Source organism: Nicotiana attenuata, unplaced genomic scaffold (genome assembly GCF_001879085.1).
Source record: "Nicotiana attenuata strain UT unplaced genomic scaffold, NIATTr2, whole genome shotgun sequence".
In the NCBI taxonomy this organism is placed as follows: Eukaryota; Viridiplantae; Streptophyta; class Magnoliopsida; order Solanales; family Solanaceae; genus Nicotiana; species Nicotiana attenuata.
The window spans coordinates 393,299-411,774 of record NW_017670536.1 but is presented as its reverse complement, the minus strand read 5'-3'; the positions used below and the strand labels follow the sequence as shown (position 1 = coordinate 411,774).

General features: G+C 37.6%; 1 protein-coding gene across 1 annotated transcript; it reads right to left on the bottom strand.

Moving 5' to 3' along the window:
• Positions 1 to 14,112: 14,112 nt before the first annotated feature.
• LOC109240678 (deSI-like protein At4g17486) lies at positions 14,113 to 17,625 on the bottom strand. Its single transcript, XM_019407344.1, has 3 exons — positions 16,680 to 17,625; positions 15,483 to 15,770; positions 14,113 to 14,670 (listed from the first exon to the last, which is right to left on the bottom strand). Exons 1-3 carry the CDS (start codon positions 16,810 to 16,812, stop codon positions 14,420 to 14,422), a joined length of 672 nt encoding a protein of 223 aa, XP_019262889.1. The 5' UTR covers positions 16,813 to 17,625; the 3' UTR covers positions 14,113 to 14,419.
• Between the last annotated feature and the right edge of the window lie 851 nt (positions 17,626 to 18,476).

The window sequence follows — 18,476 nt, the reverse complement described above, 5'->3', positions numbered from 1 at the left end:
TACCTCGTGTTTCTGGAGAGCAGTTCAGCGAGAGTTGGGCACACGAGTTGAGTTGAGCACAGCATTTCATCCCCAGACGGACGGTCAGTCCGAGCAGACTATTCAGATTTTGGAAGATATGCTTCGAGCTTGTGTTATTGACTTTGGAGGCTCGTGGAATCAGTTTTTGCCTTTAGCACAGTTTGCCTACAACAACAGCTACCAGTCGAGCATCCAGATGGCTCCTTATGAGGCTTTTTATGGTAGGCGGTGTCGATCTCCGGTTAGATGGTTTGAGCCGGGAGAGGCTCGGTTGTTGGGTGCGGATCTGGTTTAGGAGGCCTTGGACAAGGTCAGGATCATTCAGGATAGGCTTCGTTCAGCTCAGTCCAGGCAAAAGAGCTATGCAGACCGCAAGGTTCGAGATGTGGCTTTTATGGTTGGTGAGCGGGTATTGCTCCGAGTGTCGCCTATGAAGGGCGTGATGAGATTTGGGAAGAAGGGCAAGCTTAGCCCTACGTTCATTGGTCCTTTTGAGATTCTTGATAGAGTGGGAGAGGTGGCTTATAGACTTGCATTGCCGCCGAGCTTATCAGTCGTGCATCCAGTTTTTCATGTGTCCATGCTTCGGAGATATCACGGAGATCCATCCCACGTGTTAGATTTCAGCACTGTCCAGTTGGACAAGGACTTGTCCTATGAGGAGGTGCAGGTGGCTATTCTAGACCGGCAGGTTCGTCAGTTGAGGTTGAAGAGTTTTCCTTCTGTTCGTGTTCAGTAGAGAGGTCAGCCTCCTGAGGCATCGACCTGGGAGTCCGAGTCTAATATGCGGAGCCTTTATCCCCATCTTTTTCCCGACTCGGGTACTTCCGTCTTATGTCCGTTCGAGGACGAACGGTTGTTTTAGAGGTGGAGAATGTGACGACCCAAAGGGTCATCACCTAATTTTAATTGAATTATGTGTCTCCGAGGCCTTGAAAACCTCATTTAGAGTCGCCTCGATTTGCGTGCGCAGTCCGAGCGCATAGCCGGAAAGCTTAAATATGAGATTATGTGAAAAATGCTGAGTTTTAATGTTAAAATGAATAAATTTGACCTTGGTCAACATTTTGGGTGAACGGACCCGGACCCGTGATTTGACGGTCCCGGAGGGTCCGTAGGAAAACATGGGACTTGGGCGTATGCCCGAAATCGAATTCCGAGGTCCCAAGCCCGAGAAATAAATTTTTGAAAGAAATTATTTTCTAAAATTGTATAAGAAGTTGGAAATGAAATTTGATTAAAACATGTTAGTATCGGGCCCGTATTTTGGTTCCGGCGCCCGGTACAGGTCTTATATATGTTTTAAGTCTTTCCCGTGAAATTTGGTTAAAAACGGACGTCGTTTAACGTGATTCAGACCTAAATTGGAAAAAAAAATGATGTTTTATGAAGTTTGAAAGAATTCATGGATTTTGAGGTTTAATTCGATGTTTATGATGTTATTTTGGCGATTTGATCGCACGAATAAGTCCGTAGGATATTTTCGAGGTTGTGTGTATATTTGGTTTGGAGCCCCGAGGGCTCGGGTGAGTTTTAGATAGGTCACGGGGTGCATTTTGAACTTAAAAATCTGCTGGTGTGTTCAGGCCTGCAGGCTTTGCAAATGCGAAGCCTGGCTCGCAATTGCGAGCTCGCAAATGCGAAGGCTGGATCGCAAAAGCGAAGCCAGCCCAGGCCACTCTTCCTTGCAAATGCGAGCTGCCTTTTCGCAAATACGAAGTCGCAATTGCGACTACTGCTTCGCAAATGCGAAAGCTGGGGAATTATTAAGGGTTCGCAAATGCGAACCCTGTTTCGCATTTCCCACATCTGCAGAGGTCGGGGTTCGCAATTGCGAACCCCTGTTCGCATTTCCCATATCAGAGACCTGCAATTTTCTATACCTAGCCGATCTTTAAGTCATTTTTACACCATTTTCAAAACAACTCCTTTGGGCAATTTTTCCAAGAACAATCTTCTTCCAAATCAATTGTAAGTTAGTTTTTACTCATTTCTTTCAATCATTAACATCTTTTAACATGATTTCAACCTAAAATCAAAGATTTTCATGGGGGAAATTGGGTGTTTTGGGTAGAACCTAGGTTTTTCAAAAATTGGGGATTTGGACCTCAATTTGAGGTCCGATTTCAAAACAAATTATATATTTGAGTTCGTAGGGGAATGGGTAATCTGGTTTTGGTTCGAACCTCAGGTGACCACGTGAGCCCGGGGGCGATTTTTGGCTTTTTGGGTAAAACTTTGGAAAACTCATTTTCATGCATTAGGGTTGATTCATTAGTGTTTATTAATGTAATTAAGCAATTTGTGATTAGATACGAGCGAAATGGTGGTGGAATTAAGGGATAAAGCTATAATTGAGGTTTGAGTTGTGTTCAAGGCATCGAGGTAAGTGTTTCGTCTAACTTTAGCTTGAGGGATTAGGAGTTGCGTCCTATTTGCTATTTGTTTCTTGTTGAGTATGATGTATAGGCAAGGTGACGAGTATCTATTCGTCGGTGTCGAGCATGACCGTGAGTCTTATATTGTGATTTCCATGATTTCATTGTATTATTCATGCCTTGGTGAAAATTTCTATTTGTCGTGTAAAGTTGTGAAAAGAATTGTGACCTATGAACGTTGAGGAGCGTTGGATCCAGTTGTATAACGAATGGTGAAAGCATAAGTGATAATTGAACCTCTAGAGCAGTGGCTCGAGTGATGAAGTGGATTGTGAAGTAAAAGTGAGAAAGAGAAGAGATCATTATGTTGCCCCCTTGCAGGGCTATTGTTGAGTTGTGGTTCCCTTGTATTGTGTTCTTCATTGATATTACGGATACTTAGGTTGATGATTCTTTGTGTTAGGTAAGGATTATGGTTATAGCTGAGGTAGTTAGATGTTGGAACAAGTTTGGGTATAGATGAGGTAGTTAGGTGTTGTAACAAGTTTGGGTATAGCTGAGGTAGTTAGGTGTTGTAACAAGTTTGGGTATGGCTGAGGTAGATAAGTGTTGTAACAAGTTTGGTTATAGCTGTTTCTTTTTCCCTTGTCGGGATAGTGTAGGCCTTTTGATCCCTTTTCGGGACTCTTGTTATAATTGTAAATATTATATATGGATCGGGTTGCACGCCGCAACAATATTATATATGGATCGGGCTGCACGCCGCAACAATATTATATATATGGATCGGGTTGCACGCCGCAACACTATTATATATATGGATCGGGTTGCACGCCGCAACAATATTATATATATGGATCGGGTTGCACGCCGCAACAATATTATATATGGATCGGGTTGCACGCCGCAACAATATGATTAGGGAGCGGGTGGTACGCCTACCACGAGATATAATGAAATGGGAGCGGGTGGTACGCCTACCACGAGATATAATGAAATGGGAGCGGGTGGTACGCCTACCACGAGATATAATGAAATGGGAGCGGGTGGTACGCCTACCACGAGATATAATAAAATGGGAGTGGGTGGTACGCCTACCACGAGATGTAATTAAATGGGATCGGGTTGCACACTTGCAACAAGATGTGAAAAGAAAGTGAAATCTGCCTTTTTTTCCTTATTCTTGCTAGTGGTTGGATTTTGATTCTTTTATGGTTCTCTTGATATTCTGTTTTACCTGTTATTCCCCGAAGCATGTTTCCCCCTCCCATCCTTACTTGCTTATATCTGCTTTACTTTTCGCTGTATATTATATAACGCACAGGTTTATTTGATAGTCTGGTCCTAGCCTCGTCACTACTTCGCCGAGGTTAGGCTAGGCACTTACCAGCACATGGGGTCGGTTGTGCTGATACTACACTCTGTGCTCTTTTACACAGATCCAGGTCCCGGACAGCAGCAGTAGCTCGGGAGCCAGCCTTCAGTCCACCGAGACTCCGAGGTGGCCTTGCACTCGTCCGCGGGCCCGGTGTCTCCTCTATCTTATATTTCATTCTGTATCTCATATTTTCGAGACAATCAGTGTTATATTTCTTTCAAACGATTGTATTTAGTACTCTTAGTAGTCCGTGGATGTTGTGATACCAGTTCTTGGGTAGAAGCACATGTTGATTTCCGCATTTTGTTTAGCTTATATAATTTATGTCTTCCGCTTTAATTTCATATTCCGCTGTTATTTGAATATTTATCGCTTGTTGTTATGAATGATAAAAAGGATTTAAAATAAAGGAATTAGGAGTTTATGATTTGTGGCTTGCCTAGCTTCTTCGAGTAGGCGCCATCACGACCCCCGAGGGTGGGAAATCCGGGTCGTGAGAGCTTTTCTCTTTGTTGTTTTTGGGGGAATGGTAGAGCAGGCATATATTTACTCTCTTCAGTCTCATTATTTGTTGCATTATCATCCTTCTTCTTTTCTTGAGATCTAGACTTCCACTTCTTCTCCAAACCATCATCTACCATCCCTGCACCTTTTTGAATGCTGCTATTTTTTTGCTCTTCCACAATCTCCGCTTGTCTTTCAATCGGCTCATCCTCTTAATTTGTTATGGGATCCTCCAACTCGTGCCCACTCTTCAAAGACACTGCATTGATTGTCTTTTTTGGATTTCTTTCTGTATCAGCAGGGAGCTTTCTTGGAACCCTCTTGGAGAATAAAGTAGCTAGTTGCCCAACATGTCTTTCCATGTTTCGAAAATATGTGCCCGGTTCTTTGATAGCTGCACCATGGGCGTCAAGCCTCTAATCTGTCTTGATATTGAAGGCCTTTATTAGTTCTTCCATGCTAGACTGATTAGACTGTAGAGGCTAATATTGTTGCCTTTGCTGATTTTGAAAACCTGGAGCTCCGTGTCCCTGGGGTCTAGAGTTACTTTGATGCCATGTGTTCAGGCTACCACTTGGTGAATTTCAAGAAAATCCTGGGTGCCTTTGTCCTATAGAATTAAAATTATCACCACTCTGATAGTTACCTCTATCAAAGCTTCCCACAGCATTTACCACTTCATCTGCAGCTAAGATCTAACACTCGTGCGTTGGATGACCCATTCTGCAGAAATCACAAACTAGTGATGGTTGGCTCTGGACCTTGGATAAGGTCAACTTTCTTATCTCTTTGGCCATGGCCTCTAGTTGGGCTTGCACTGCGGTGTTAGAATCTACTTGATGAACCCGAACTAATCTTCTTCTATCATTACTCTCAGCAGGCCATTGGTTAGCATCTTGATAGCTCATTAAGAACTGCACAATCTCCTCAGGAGTCTTCTTCATTAAAGGACCTCCAACTGCAGTGTTTACAGTTCGTCGTGAGGGAGGTGCCAGTCCATCCCAAAAGTACTGGAGTTGCATCCACAATTCAATCCCATTATGCTGACACTTCCGCACTATCTCATTGAATCTTTTCCAAGCGTCGAAAACTGTTTCAGTGTCCGTCCGATAGAAGTTGTGAATTTCCCTTTTGAATTTTACTACTTTTGCAGCTGAGAAGTATTTGTCAAAAAACTTTTTATTCATGTCTTCCCACGTCCTGATCGACCCCGTTGGTAAGCTACGAAGCCAGCGCTTCGCGTCATCCTTCAGTGAAAAGGGGAATGCCCTTAGGTAGACTGCATCTTTTGACACTCCGTTGTACTAGAAGGTTTCATGATTTCCTCAAAATCCATCAAGTGAGTGTTAGGATCTTAATTCACCTTTCCTTTGAAGACACAATTTTTCTGGATAGTTTGAAGCAAGCCTTGTTTCAACTCGAAATTATTTGCTGCTACTGGTGGAGGTCTGACACTGGACAGTCTCTGATTATAGATTGGTCTAGCATAATCACCCAATGCTCTACCAGGCCTGGGTACTACATTCTCGAATTGATCTTCCATTAAGGGTCTATTGAGATTGAATCTTCGACCCCCATCATTGTTGATGGTCTCATCAATAACTCTACGGGATGCCTCAGATGCTATCCTTGCAACTTCTTCTCTATGATGTGCTCCTTCTCGGACAGCTAAATTTACCTCATCTTCACCGTTATTATCCATGTGTTCTTGGGTTGAAGGTTGCCCCAAGAACTTTCCGGTGAGTTCTTTCTCTTTCCACAACTATCGCGGACTCTTTTCTACCTCCAGATTGTATGGAATCAATTCCTTTGAAAAAGATCGACACATACACCAGAGACGTCAATTTGTTGCCTGCACACGAAAGAGGAAACCCGTGAAGAATAAAAAGAAAAATTGTATAAATAAAATAAATTCCTTAGTTAGCACCAAAAACTAATTTGAACATTATTGATTGTCAATCCCCGGCAATGCCGCTAAAATTTGACGTGCGCAAAATACAACACGAAATTGATGCTCGCTAAGATAGTATAGTATAATATTGTCTCCATAGGGATTTGATTTAAATAATGTTCAAGTAATTTCTGGTTTAGTTGCTATTCAGGAGGATCATCACTTGAGTTAAATGATTATGATCTAAGTTTAACTACTAAAATAACACAATTGACAATTGACAACAAGGAATTGAAGATTCGCAAAGTGGTTTCTTATCAATGTGAGGGGGAAGGATTTGACAGATAGGTGCAAGATAGCTATTTGGGACTTGCAACGAGCTTTTTTTTCTTAATTTGAATAATTCCCGATCTAATTAGACGTTAAAAATTTATTAGTGCCTGATGCGGGAAGGGTTCCCATGAGTGGATTCTCAATTTTTTTAATGAATCCTAACTATTACCATTTTCTATTATGGAGATGTGTGTGTAGAAGAACCAGTATATTGATAAAGAAAGTTTTTTCTGAAGTCAAAAGAGCGATTAGGTTGAAAAAATAAAGGATTTCTAACCATCTTATTAACCTATAACACTATAACATAGACCAATTAAACGAAACGAAAAAAAAAGATGATAGAGAATCCGTTGAGAAGTTTACCTATATCCAAGATATCTATTCTTACTATAATACTTTGTTTTAACTATATCGCACCATGTATTCTCTAGTTTAATTCACTCTAATATTCTAATGATTCTCACGAATTCACTCGATGATTAGTTCAAATGTGTAGTCAAGACTCCTCTCTTGATTAAATCTTAACTCTACGAGGTGAATTAACATAAGCACTGTGAAGTATGCAAGCATGCGTTAATGGATTTGTTCTTAGGAAAATATCTCTCGAATATTCTCCTAACTTGATTTAATCAACAATTCAACAAGCTCTTTCGATTACTTAAGAGAATCAATGAATTAAATCAAATAAAATAATGCAAGAATAATCACCAAGATATTCCTCTTTCGATTAGATAAACTGATGAATAGAGTTGCAAGAATTCAAAACTCCAGAAACGAATTCAAGCACGAACTAGAGTTAAAATCCACAAATATTTATCGACACACCAAATCCATCAAACCCTACAGGAAACTACTCCATAATCGTGGAGGAAGTCATCACAAATATAATTAAAGAATGAGAAAACATCAATCTAACGTTACAATCCAAACTCCCGTATTTAGTTGATGGCAAGATGATGAAATCATGTGTCTTGTAGCCTCCAATGTTCTCCCAAAGCTTCCAAGGTCAAAAGTCTCTTCAAAAACGTCTTTTTGGTGTATTTATACCATGTAGGAGTGGGCCCAGGCGAAATTACCTTTTCCAAGCCGAAACGGGACAAATACTCTGAGAAAATTGCACAGGCGTGCCGCGCATTGCGCAGCCCCATGAGGGGGCCCTAGTGGGGAAGTTCAGAGAGCATATTCTGACGGGCAGTAGCAGAAATACAATGTCGCGTCGCCCCGTGAGCCGCCCCATGCATTGTTTACAGAGTCTTTTTGTTTTGTCGATATTTGATATCTAGACTTGGTTCCCGACCCTCGAACGCGATCCCGATTTAATCCCTTAGGCTTTTACTCAGACTTCAAACCTGCAGCTTGTTCAATTTAGCTCTCGATTATCTCTTTAACTCGAAATCAATTCCTGCAAGTCATAAAATACATAATAAGTACAATACACTAATATTTTAAGCTCAAACACAAGTAAAGTGTAGTAATTAGAGTGCAAACTATGACTAAAATACGTGATTCCAGCCTACCATCAGATACATATCAATAACTTTTTATGTAAAAAAAAATAATATTTATAACTTAAATACAAATTTCATACAACGCATCATACGTCATATAACTATTTTTCAACTTTCATAGAATATTCAAATAAAAGAATTTATAACTACAACATAATACAACTTAAATACAATTTACATACAATTTATAACTTTAATACAATTTCGTAAGTATATTGTTTGTCATGGGTTGTTGTTGTTGTTGTTGTTGTTGTTCTTCTTCTTCTTCTTCTTCTTCTTCTTCTTCTTCTTCTTCTTCTTCGAGTTTCAATATGAAATTCAGCCAAAATCAAGTCTAATCTTCATCAAAACACCCTCAAAATTGAGATATAAACTCCAAACCATATTCCCAATTGTTTGCAACAACACCCAATCCAAACAAATAATGATTTTTCAAAACCCAAATTCGAATTCAAAGCTTCAAAGCTTTTTAATGGCCGTTAATGGTGGAATTCCTGCTCTCTTTTCCTTTGCTTTACATTACTGAAATTAGGGATTGAGAGATAGAGAGAGACGTAGAGAGAATTTCCAATTCTTTGCAACAACACCCAATTCAAACAAATAATATTTTTTTGGGTGAATTCTCTAAGAAAACACCCAAATCAAATGTAGGAATATCGGCTCCTTTGCCTTTTTAGGGCTGTTCTTTGAAGCTATTTTCTTCTTCACTGAAAATCAAGCTAAGCACAAATGTTAATGGAGGTGATTTTTTGAAGAAGAGAGTAAAAATTTAGAATGCTTATGGAAGAAGAGAGGAAATAGGCGTTAATGGAGGGATTCTGAATTTTGTGAAGAGAAAATCGTGGGTGAGTGCAAGATACGTGGGGGGTGGGGGTGGGATGTGGAGAGAGAAACGTGGGGGGAGTGGAAGATATGTTAGAGTGATTTTAGGACACTAATTATTATCATTAATTCCCTTAAAATATACATAAATAGTAATTGGGTATATAATATGTAATTATAGTAAAACTTGAGTAGGGAGGGTAATATAGTTTCATATAGTGTATAGGAATGTAAAAATCTCTTTCACAAATCGCCATAGTTGGGAGGCTTATTGCAAGGCATAGCTATAATTTTGCTAATTATATTTTGTAGCTACTAATTGCTTGCCATAAGATGTATGTCGATGTATTCATTTGGTTATATACATTATATTCAATTCGGATTTATTCGTTCTTATATATTTTACATTGTATTTAATTTCACTATATTGAATTTGGTTGTATTCAAACAACAAAAAATCAAGAAATAGGGTGTATGTCGTTGTATTCAATTTGGTTGTATACACTATATTTAATTCAGCTATATTCATTCTTAGCTATTTTATAGTGTATTCAATTTCACTGTATTCAATTCGACTGTATTTAAACAACAAAAAAAATAAGAATATAGGGATATTCGATTTGTATTCAATTTACTTTATTCATTCGTACTACTTTTACACTGTATTCAATTTATTGTATTTAACTCGGCTATATTCAAATAACAAAAATTCAAAAAATATAGGGATCTCCCAAAAAAAGATCTCATTGGAAATACATAAATACATGCAAAAATACAAAAAACAAATTGTATTTACATTCACTAGTGGGATTCTACTGGGTTGTTGTTATTGTTGTTGTTTGTATTCAAAAATACACAATACACTCAAATCCGGCCAGATCTGAGCCGGCTAGATTTGAGAAATACAAGAAGCAAAATATAGCGAGCAAGGTCGCCGAAAAAACTGCCGGTCTAGTTAACGTCGGCGATGGTTGTGGGGGTGATGACAACGGCCAGACCTGGAACTCAAGATCATCGGTAAAAAATGGCCAGATCGAGAAAAGAGGAGAAAGAAAATGGAGAATTAAAGAAAGAAGAAGAAGAAGAAGAAGAAGAAGAAGAAGGAGAAGAAGGAGAAGGAGAAGAAGGAGAAGGAGGAGGAGGAGGAGGAGGAGGAGGAGGAGGAGGAGAACCAAAAGCGGTTGGGGAGGAACAAAGCAATACCCTATAGAACCTACAATAATAGCATGTTTGGCCAAGCTTCTCAAGAGGCCAAAAGTTTTATTTTTTCCTAACTTGAGGTGTTTGGCCAAGCTTTTTTGAGGAAAAAAAGTGCTTNGGGAGGGGGTGGGTTGGGTTGGGTTGGTGGAGATGGGGAATAGGGTGGAGAAGGTTGAAAAGGAGTTTTGGAAAATATTTTTCCTTTTTTGACAGGGAAAACATTTTCCTCCAATTGAGGAAAAGGAATATGAGTTCATAAGGAAAATGTTTTCCAAAACATTTAAGCCAACCAAATATGAAAAAATTGAAAAACATAACATTTTCAGGAAAATGTTTTCCACGGTACAAAACACACCCTTAATCTAACAACTTTATATATTTTCTTGATAACTCTCATTGTCTGCCATAATTAATCAGAAAAGGGTCAAATATGTCCCTGTACTATCGAAATTAGTTTAGATACATCCTTCGCTATACTATCTGGTTATATCAGACCCTACCGTTATACTATAAAACAAATATACCCTTATTTTTAATGGAGTGCCACATGGGTGCATCAGATTAAATTGACCCATTCCTTTTATTATTAACCCGGTTCACTTACAAAAAATAGGACCCGACCCAAGGTTCACTTGTTAGTGACAAAAACAAGAAATAAATAATTGTGAATAAATTAGCCGAAACAGTAAAAAATGGATTGTACAGAAGCTTCAAAATAGAACATACAAAGTAAACCCGATGAAGCAATAACAAAACTGTGATGAGACCATGGCAATATCAAAAAAATTCAATTTCTCCAGCAATTTAATAAGTTTGGATATCAAGATTCTGGCAGATTTCAAAAAATCTAATCCCAAAACCAATTAGACTAATTTCGAAATCACAACCTAAAATTTTGGTTTTAAAAACTGAATTAGCCAGCAGGGGTTGGGACACTGCTACAAAGGCATTAGACAATGGAGCACGGTCAGAGGAGGAACATGTGCACAAAGGTCGCCGAAAAATTCTTCAGCAAGATTCCGATCAAACACCAAGGTCGAAGTTTCAGCTATCTATTTTGTCTACCTTCTGGATCCGTAAAATAAAAGGAGAATATGAAAAAGAAGAGCAAATGACTCGCAGAAAAAATATATTATCGGTCAGATCCAGTAAAATCTAGACCCAAAACTTTCAGATCTCCGGCCTCTTTTATGCATTTCTCCAAATCCGTATATAAATGTGTATATAGGTATAGAGAAAGGCGAAGAGCAGGTGTGAGGTGACAAATCTGAAGGTTTCCATGGTTTACGGCGAACTCGCCGGTGGAGATTCCGGCCATGGAATAACAGTAAGGTGAGGAGAAGAAATGAGAAAAAGAGGAGAGAGAGAGATGCAATGGGGGTGGACTTTGGGTCGGGGTATTTTTTGTAAGTGAATGAGTTAAAAACAAAAGAATGGGTCGGTTTAATCTGGTGCAACCACGTGGCACTCCGTTAAAAATAAGGGTATATTTATTTTATAATATAACGGTAGGGTCTGATATAACCAGATAGTATAATAAAGGATATATTTAAACTATTTTTAATAGTACAGGAACATATTTGACCATTTTCCGATAATTAATTCTTATTCACTACTCGAGCTTGACACATGCTCGTGTAAGTACAGTCGAACGTTAAACTTTGCTATTTGTATGGTAGCCAAAATACACACAACAAAACTGGAAAAAGAGCAAAACGCAAAGGACAAAAACAAAACAAAACAAAATGGCTAGAAAGGATGAAGAACATTAGATGATGGAACTCATGGAAGATTAACGGAAATTTTCCTGCTTTTGAATTTGTCAAATCCATACTACCAACGCTTCTTGCCTTGAAACTCTTTTGTTTTTTTTTTTTTTTAAGAGGTCGAATTAGGAGGAAATTGGCGCAGTCTTGTATTTTCTTACTCGTAGATTTCTATTATTTCCTGTTGTTTCTTTCACTTTGGTTTTTTCTTATCTTACTTTTGTTACTGCTTGTTGCTACTACTCCTTTTTTTAAGCCGAGGGTCTATTGGAGACAGCCTCTCTACCTTCGTAAAGTACCATACACACTACCCTCCCCAGATTCCACATATAAAATTACACTGAGCTTGTTGTTATTATTATTATTTGTTGAGTTAGGAGGAAAAAAAAGTTACACCCTGGATTTGTAACGGTGGTTTGTTTTTTCTTTTTCTTTTTTGGTTAAAGATCAAATAAGTTCAAATTAGTAACTTGAAAAACAAAAATGTAAATAAATTTTACACTATTTGCTCATGATTAGTATGTATTGGTAACCTAAAAACAATACAAGAATGTGGTTAAATATCTCTACTGTGGCTAGTGCTTTTGGAAATCGACAGAAACATTCACAACAACGGGTCGAACGTTAGTTGATAGTAGTAATAAACTTAGTGACATGGGAAGCAATTGTCCTTTACTTGAAGCAGTTGTGTATACCTATTTATACTCATGTTCAAACCCTTTATTTTTAATTTGCTCGTGGATATGCTATTCTAATTCAGACTAGCTACGCCAACGAAATTCGAGGGTTTGAGATGCCCTATTATGATTACACTCGCTCACTCACGAAAATCCCATGTACAATATAAAATTATACAGGATATATATATATATATATATATATATATATATATATATATATATATATATATATATATATACGGAAACAAAAATCCAACCAAATGTTGTTTTAGTTTTAAAAAAAAAAAACACGTGAGTACTTTACAAAAGGCAGGAATACCATTCAAAACCAGACGTCTGGATCTATTGGTCAATGGTCTTCACATGACAGAATTGATAGAGACACATTAACTACCAATTCAAAGCAGCCCATACCATCCAATTGTAAATTTATTAGCAGTAAAAATAGCACAAGTTAGCTATTTTTATCTTTACATAATATACTGGAGATCGGTGCACCTGTGTAAGAACTTCCAGCATATTATGCTAAAACTCCTACACGCGGAAAGTTCCAGCATAATATACTGGAGATTGGAGCACCTGTGTATGAACTTCCAGCATATTATACTGGACCGGTATATTATGCTGGAATATTTTCCGGATTTTGAACAATGTTTTCGTTCAGATTTATCTTTACATTAAAAGTGGCTAAATTTCGATTACTTTTGAAACTGTAGCTATTTTTGAATGACCACTTGTAAATCTGGCTATTTTTGAATTTCTTCCGATTTATTAGCCAAAATTTCACGGTATAGCCAGTTTTCGGACTGGTCAATCAAAAATAGCCAGCGTTTACCAAGTCAATAAAAAACAGCCACCGTCTTGCTGCAATAGAGACCGGTCCAGCATAATATACAGGAGTTCGGTGCACTTGTGTATGAACTCCAGCATATTATGTTGGACCGGTATACTTTGCTGGCTCCAATATAATATACTGGAGACTTGGAGCACTGGTGCTCCAAACTCCAGTATATTATACTGGACTATTATACTTGCTGGAACTCCAGTATATTATGCTGGAGTTCTAGTGTATTTATGCTGGAACTCCATCATATTATGTTGGAGTTCCAGCATACTATCCTGGAACTCCAGTATAATATGCTGGAGTTCAAGTATACTTATGCTGGAACTCCAGCATAATATACTGGAGTATTTTCCGGGTTTTAAACAGTGTTTTCGCTCAAATTTATTTTTACATAAAAAGTGGCTAAATTTCGATTACTTTTGAAATTGGACTATTTTTGAACGACCAGTTGTAAATCTGACTATTTTTAAAAATCACCCATTTATTACCAACACATCAGGCCCCTCGCCAAACCAATCCCAGCAACCCATTCTCTAACAAATAGAACTCAAGATTTCCGTAATTAAAAAAAAAAAAAGAAGTGCACTTTTAAATTTTAAGTACAAAAGTTACTCCTTAATAATACATAAAGGAGTAGTCTTGATTCTGGAATTAAGACCTGTTTTAGATGCAAGTGCCTTGCAAAATTAAACTTACTAAACTAATAAGGCTAGTGGCTGAGCTGTATCCAAGTTGAAAGAATCATGTGCAGAACCAAAGGCAAAATACTAAATTATCAGTAGCTTAGTCATATAACTACTTTTGTCATGTGCTCATTCAACTAAATACCACACTCTAGAACCACCTGGTCGACATTTACAAAAACCTGATTACCAATTCTACCAAAAATAAAAGAAACGCTCTACAATTATCACAAATCACTCATACAATTTGTTTAATTTACAGATTCACAAATGCTGCACATATTTTTTCCAAGCAGCTTCCTTTTTTTAAGAACAATTTCAAGAAAAACAATCATAATCTTCTTTCTCACCCCCCTCATGTCTAGTACTATGAAAGCCTATTGCGTCATGAAAGAAAGAAAAGCCATAACACTAAAGCTTCAATATTGATGGTGAGGTTGAACGAATCAAGGGCACGGCTGGAGGATGACGACTTCTGTGTCTACTACTCGACGATGCAGATCCTGAAGTACGAGAGGACAAGCTAGGTTGATTAGAAGAGGCTACAAACCTACTTGAATGGCTTCGTAGTTTTTTCTTCTCGATGCTCCTATCTTCTGCCCTAATATGCCGGACCTTTGTCTCATTCAAACTGGCTGGGAGGACACAATTGCACAGAAAGCCTAGAATCGAGTCAAAAGCAACAAATTAATCCATCTACTAAAAAAATATGAATCTGGATATAAATACTGATAAATCATTCTCAAATGGCAAGCAAAGTATATGTGAGTTATGTCCAAAGTGCGACTCAACGTACCAATATTGGATTAGAATTTAGTTTTTGGCACCTTTGAGGTGCAGAAAACTTTACAAGTTGGCCACAGGCTGGCTCGAAAAATCATGTGAAAATTATCAAACCAGATCCATCATTTATGTTTCCACATATCCTAAGACTTTATTAATTAACTTGAACTATAAGGGACCACTAATTAAGACTCCAAGGACCAACATGTTAAAAAAACTAAGTATTGCAAGCAAGGTCCATATAGAAAATAGTGTCCTAGTTGTCCCATTCCCTATCTGTAGTTGGGTACAGGAAGGAGAAAGATTGTTTAAATTTAAAATACTCAATGAAGCTCAAGTTAATTTAGCCATCAACCTCACTAAAAAAAGCAGAATAATGAAAACAAAAGAAGAACATTAAAAAATGGCTTCTCACCAACTTGCTGAATTGAATATTGACATCATAATTGGACATGAGATAAGCAGCTCATTCCAGAAAGCTGATAGATGCTCAAACGAAATAGTTACTGTGCCAATTACCTTATTCTCTTATGCAATAAGGAGTGCAACCATTTTCAAAGCAATTCAAACAATTAGCACTATAAGGTAGTGACTGTGTGCTTTATATAATGGGGACAGTGAGAAAATGAGAACCAAAATAAAGAAAGAAATGGAAAACATGGAAGACAGAAGCATGAGGTAAAGCAATTACCAAGTCGTGCCAGTCGGTTCACCCATCGAGGAATTGGCTTCCCTGTTAACCGAACGCAGACGTCACTGCAAAAATGATTGCAGTTTTTTGTGATTAGATTGTAGGAGTGACCAGTATACTCCTCTGCCAGTTTCTCCATAAATGCCCGGACCTCTTTTGGCCCCAAGTCTGTTCTCCCTATAAGAATTGATTTTCTAAACGTAAAACCAGGGCATTGCTTTGGTTCCACTTCAAATATCCCAGTAGTCGGATGTTCATGAGCACCAAATGCATATTCGACTCCATGAACTACAAAAATGAGAAACAATTTCATTCACTAAAACAGTCAAGATTTTCCTAGACAACAATTTCAAATAATACATCTTCCACACTTCTTCTCTTAATCAAATTTTCATGATAATACATGTAAAGGAAGGCCAACAAATTTCAATATATTCCTAATTTTCTTCAAAAACCATCAAGTTGCAAGTCTCCGTGGGAGGTAGTAGTAGGTACCCCGTGGAACTAGTCGAGGTGTGTGTAAGTTGGCCCGGACACCATCAGAAAAAACAAAGAAGTTCCAAGTCTCCATAGACCAAAAGAACCATATGCAGCAAAGTTCTACAGCAATAAACTTTCTCTAGACCTAGATGTTGAAATGAGAAATCTGAACTAGACTGATGTCACAACCCAGTGATGTAATGAAAATATAGGCAATCTCCAGCTAAATAGTTTCAGAATATAAAAGGAAGAAATGGTGGAATTTTCTACCTCAGAGTTCACGGAATTTTTCAACTAATTCAAAAAAGAGCACCTACCCAAGTTATAGCAAAGGATTCATATGTCATGGTAAAAGGAAGAAAATTCTAGGGTTTTACAATCATTTGAGATCCAAATGAAGCATCTCATGGAACCATAAAATCCTTATGAAGAATCCAACAACCATGAAACTCAAATAAAAACCAAAACCAAAACCAAAATGAAACGGAATAAAGAACCCAACTTTTTGCATAAATTGTTGAAATTTTGCAAATATAACCCCTAATTTCTGGAAAAAAGAAACTCAAAATCAAAGATAAGATAAGATGACCAAAAGAGCCAACTTTTGCATAAATTCTTGAGATTTTAACACAGAGATTCAAATTAATATTATTTCAAACCCAGATAACAACTGAATCCAAAAGAGAAATGAACACAAGATCTGAAAAGGGAACAAACCTTGAACACCAGAATGGTAAACACCAAGGCCAAGCCAATAAGCATAGCCATTAATGGGAGTGAGATCGTACACATTCAGGTAAACTGGAACTGCTCCAGTTTTCCTCTTCCGTCGCAGCATTTGACACAGCATCTTCTCTTCTCAAAATCTTGAATCTTTCAATCAAACAATGAAAAGAGGGAATTTTGCAATGGAAGTATGTGGCAGAGGAAAATTCTCCTCGGAAAGCGATATTGTACACTTCCCTAAGATAATTATGGGAATTTCCAATTACAAAATTCCTGAATAATTTACTACCAATACCCGATACTTTTTTCAATATAATATGGAGTACAATTTTTTATACTAGAATTTATAGCTTTCTAGAGCAACAACAAATTCACACGCGCATATAAAAAAAATAGATTAACATAACAGGGTTTGGAATTCTGTTTTTGGTTCAGATATTTATTTACATATTTTTTTCCAAAAGTTGAAATATTCGCCGGCGGACGTGACTTGCAGCGACGCCGTTTGTTGACGACGGCCAATTATAAAGGGACGTCGCTTCCTATCACCCGGCGAAAGTGTTAAAGTGACCACCAATCGTAACCTTAACGCATGTACTACGATTTTACAAGTACATAAATGGCCTCCAAAAGTGGTAAGAATTATGGAACTGCCATTGACAAACTCGAAAGTTGCTTTTGTAAAAATTAACCTGGATTGCCTGTTACTAATAGGGAAAGGGGCAAAAATAGAATATTTTACCTCTTAATTTAGATTTGGTTCCAAATATTGCCATTATCATTATTGAATTGACTCAAATATACTCCCCAATTATGAAAAATAGAATATATATTTGCGCCCCATTTAAATTGGTCCCAGATCGGTCATTATCGTTAGAAATCAAATGAACATTTGAGCGTAAAGTAAAAGAGTTGTCAAAAAATGAATTTCGTTAGTTTCGAGGGGCAAACTGGAGTTAGTCCAGTAATAATAAAGGCAGATTTGGAACCAAATTCGAACTGAAGACAAATTTATTCTGTTTCTCACATTTGAGGAACAAATATGAGCCACTCTACTAAAGATAAGGGCATATATGGACCAAATTCAAAATAAGGGCAAAATTATTCAATTTCACGTAGTTGAAAAGAGTTTTTACCCCCTTTCCTTACTAATATTTAGCCAATATTTGAAATGTTAAAGAAAAATTGTTACTTTTAAGATGGAATTGAAGAAAAATATCCTTAATAAAATTACGGAAGAACTCTAGCATGCAGTACCGAAATTGGAAGTTTTGACAAGTGAAGCTCCATCACAAAATTTCTGGAGTTAGAAATATAGTTCAAACTCTAGAAATGTTCTTGTGGCAGTTCAAGATCGAGCATTTGTTCCTAGAGTTTGAACTGGCATAGTTAAAATTTCATAAATTCTTCATGGAGTGTGAAACTTATAAACGTTCAAACTAAGGATTTTTCATGGAGTTTGATATAAACAATTGATGTCGTGCTATAATTTCATATATTTTGATGTTATTTACCCTATTTGCTTGTTGTTTGGATGCTAATTTGTGCGACAATTGAGCTTAATAGAGTTTATTTTACGTGTAGGAATGTTTGGACATGAAATGGAGAAAAGTTGCCCGAAATGGAAACTCAAAGCTACAAAATGGAGCAATAAAAAAAGACATGCAAGGCAATACAAAGTCACGACTGTAGACAGTGCAAGGTTTTGTCCAGGGCATTGTAATTGGCGCCTCTGATAGCGCCTCGCGGGGTAATGTTGGCGCCTCTAATGATGCCTCGCGGAGTAAT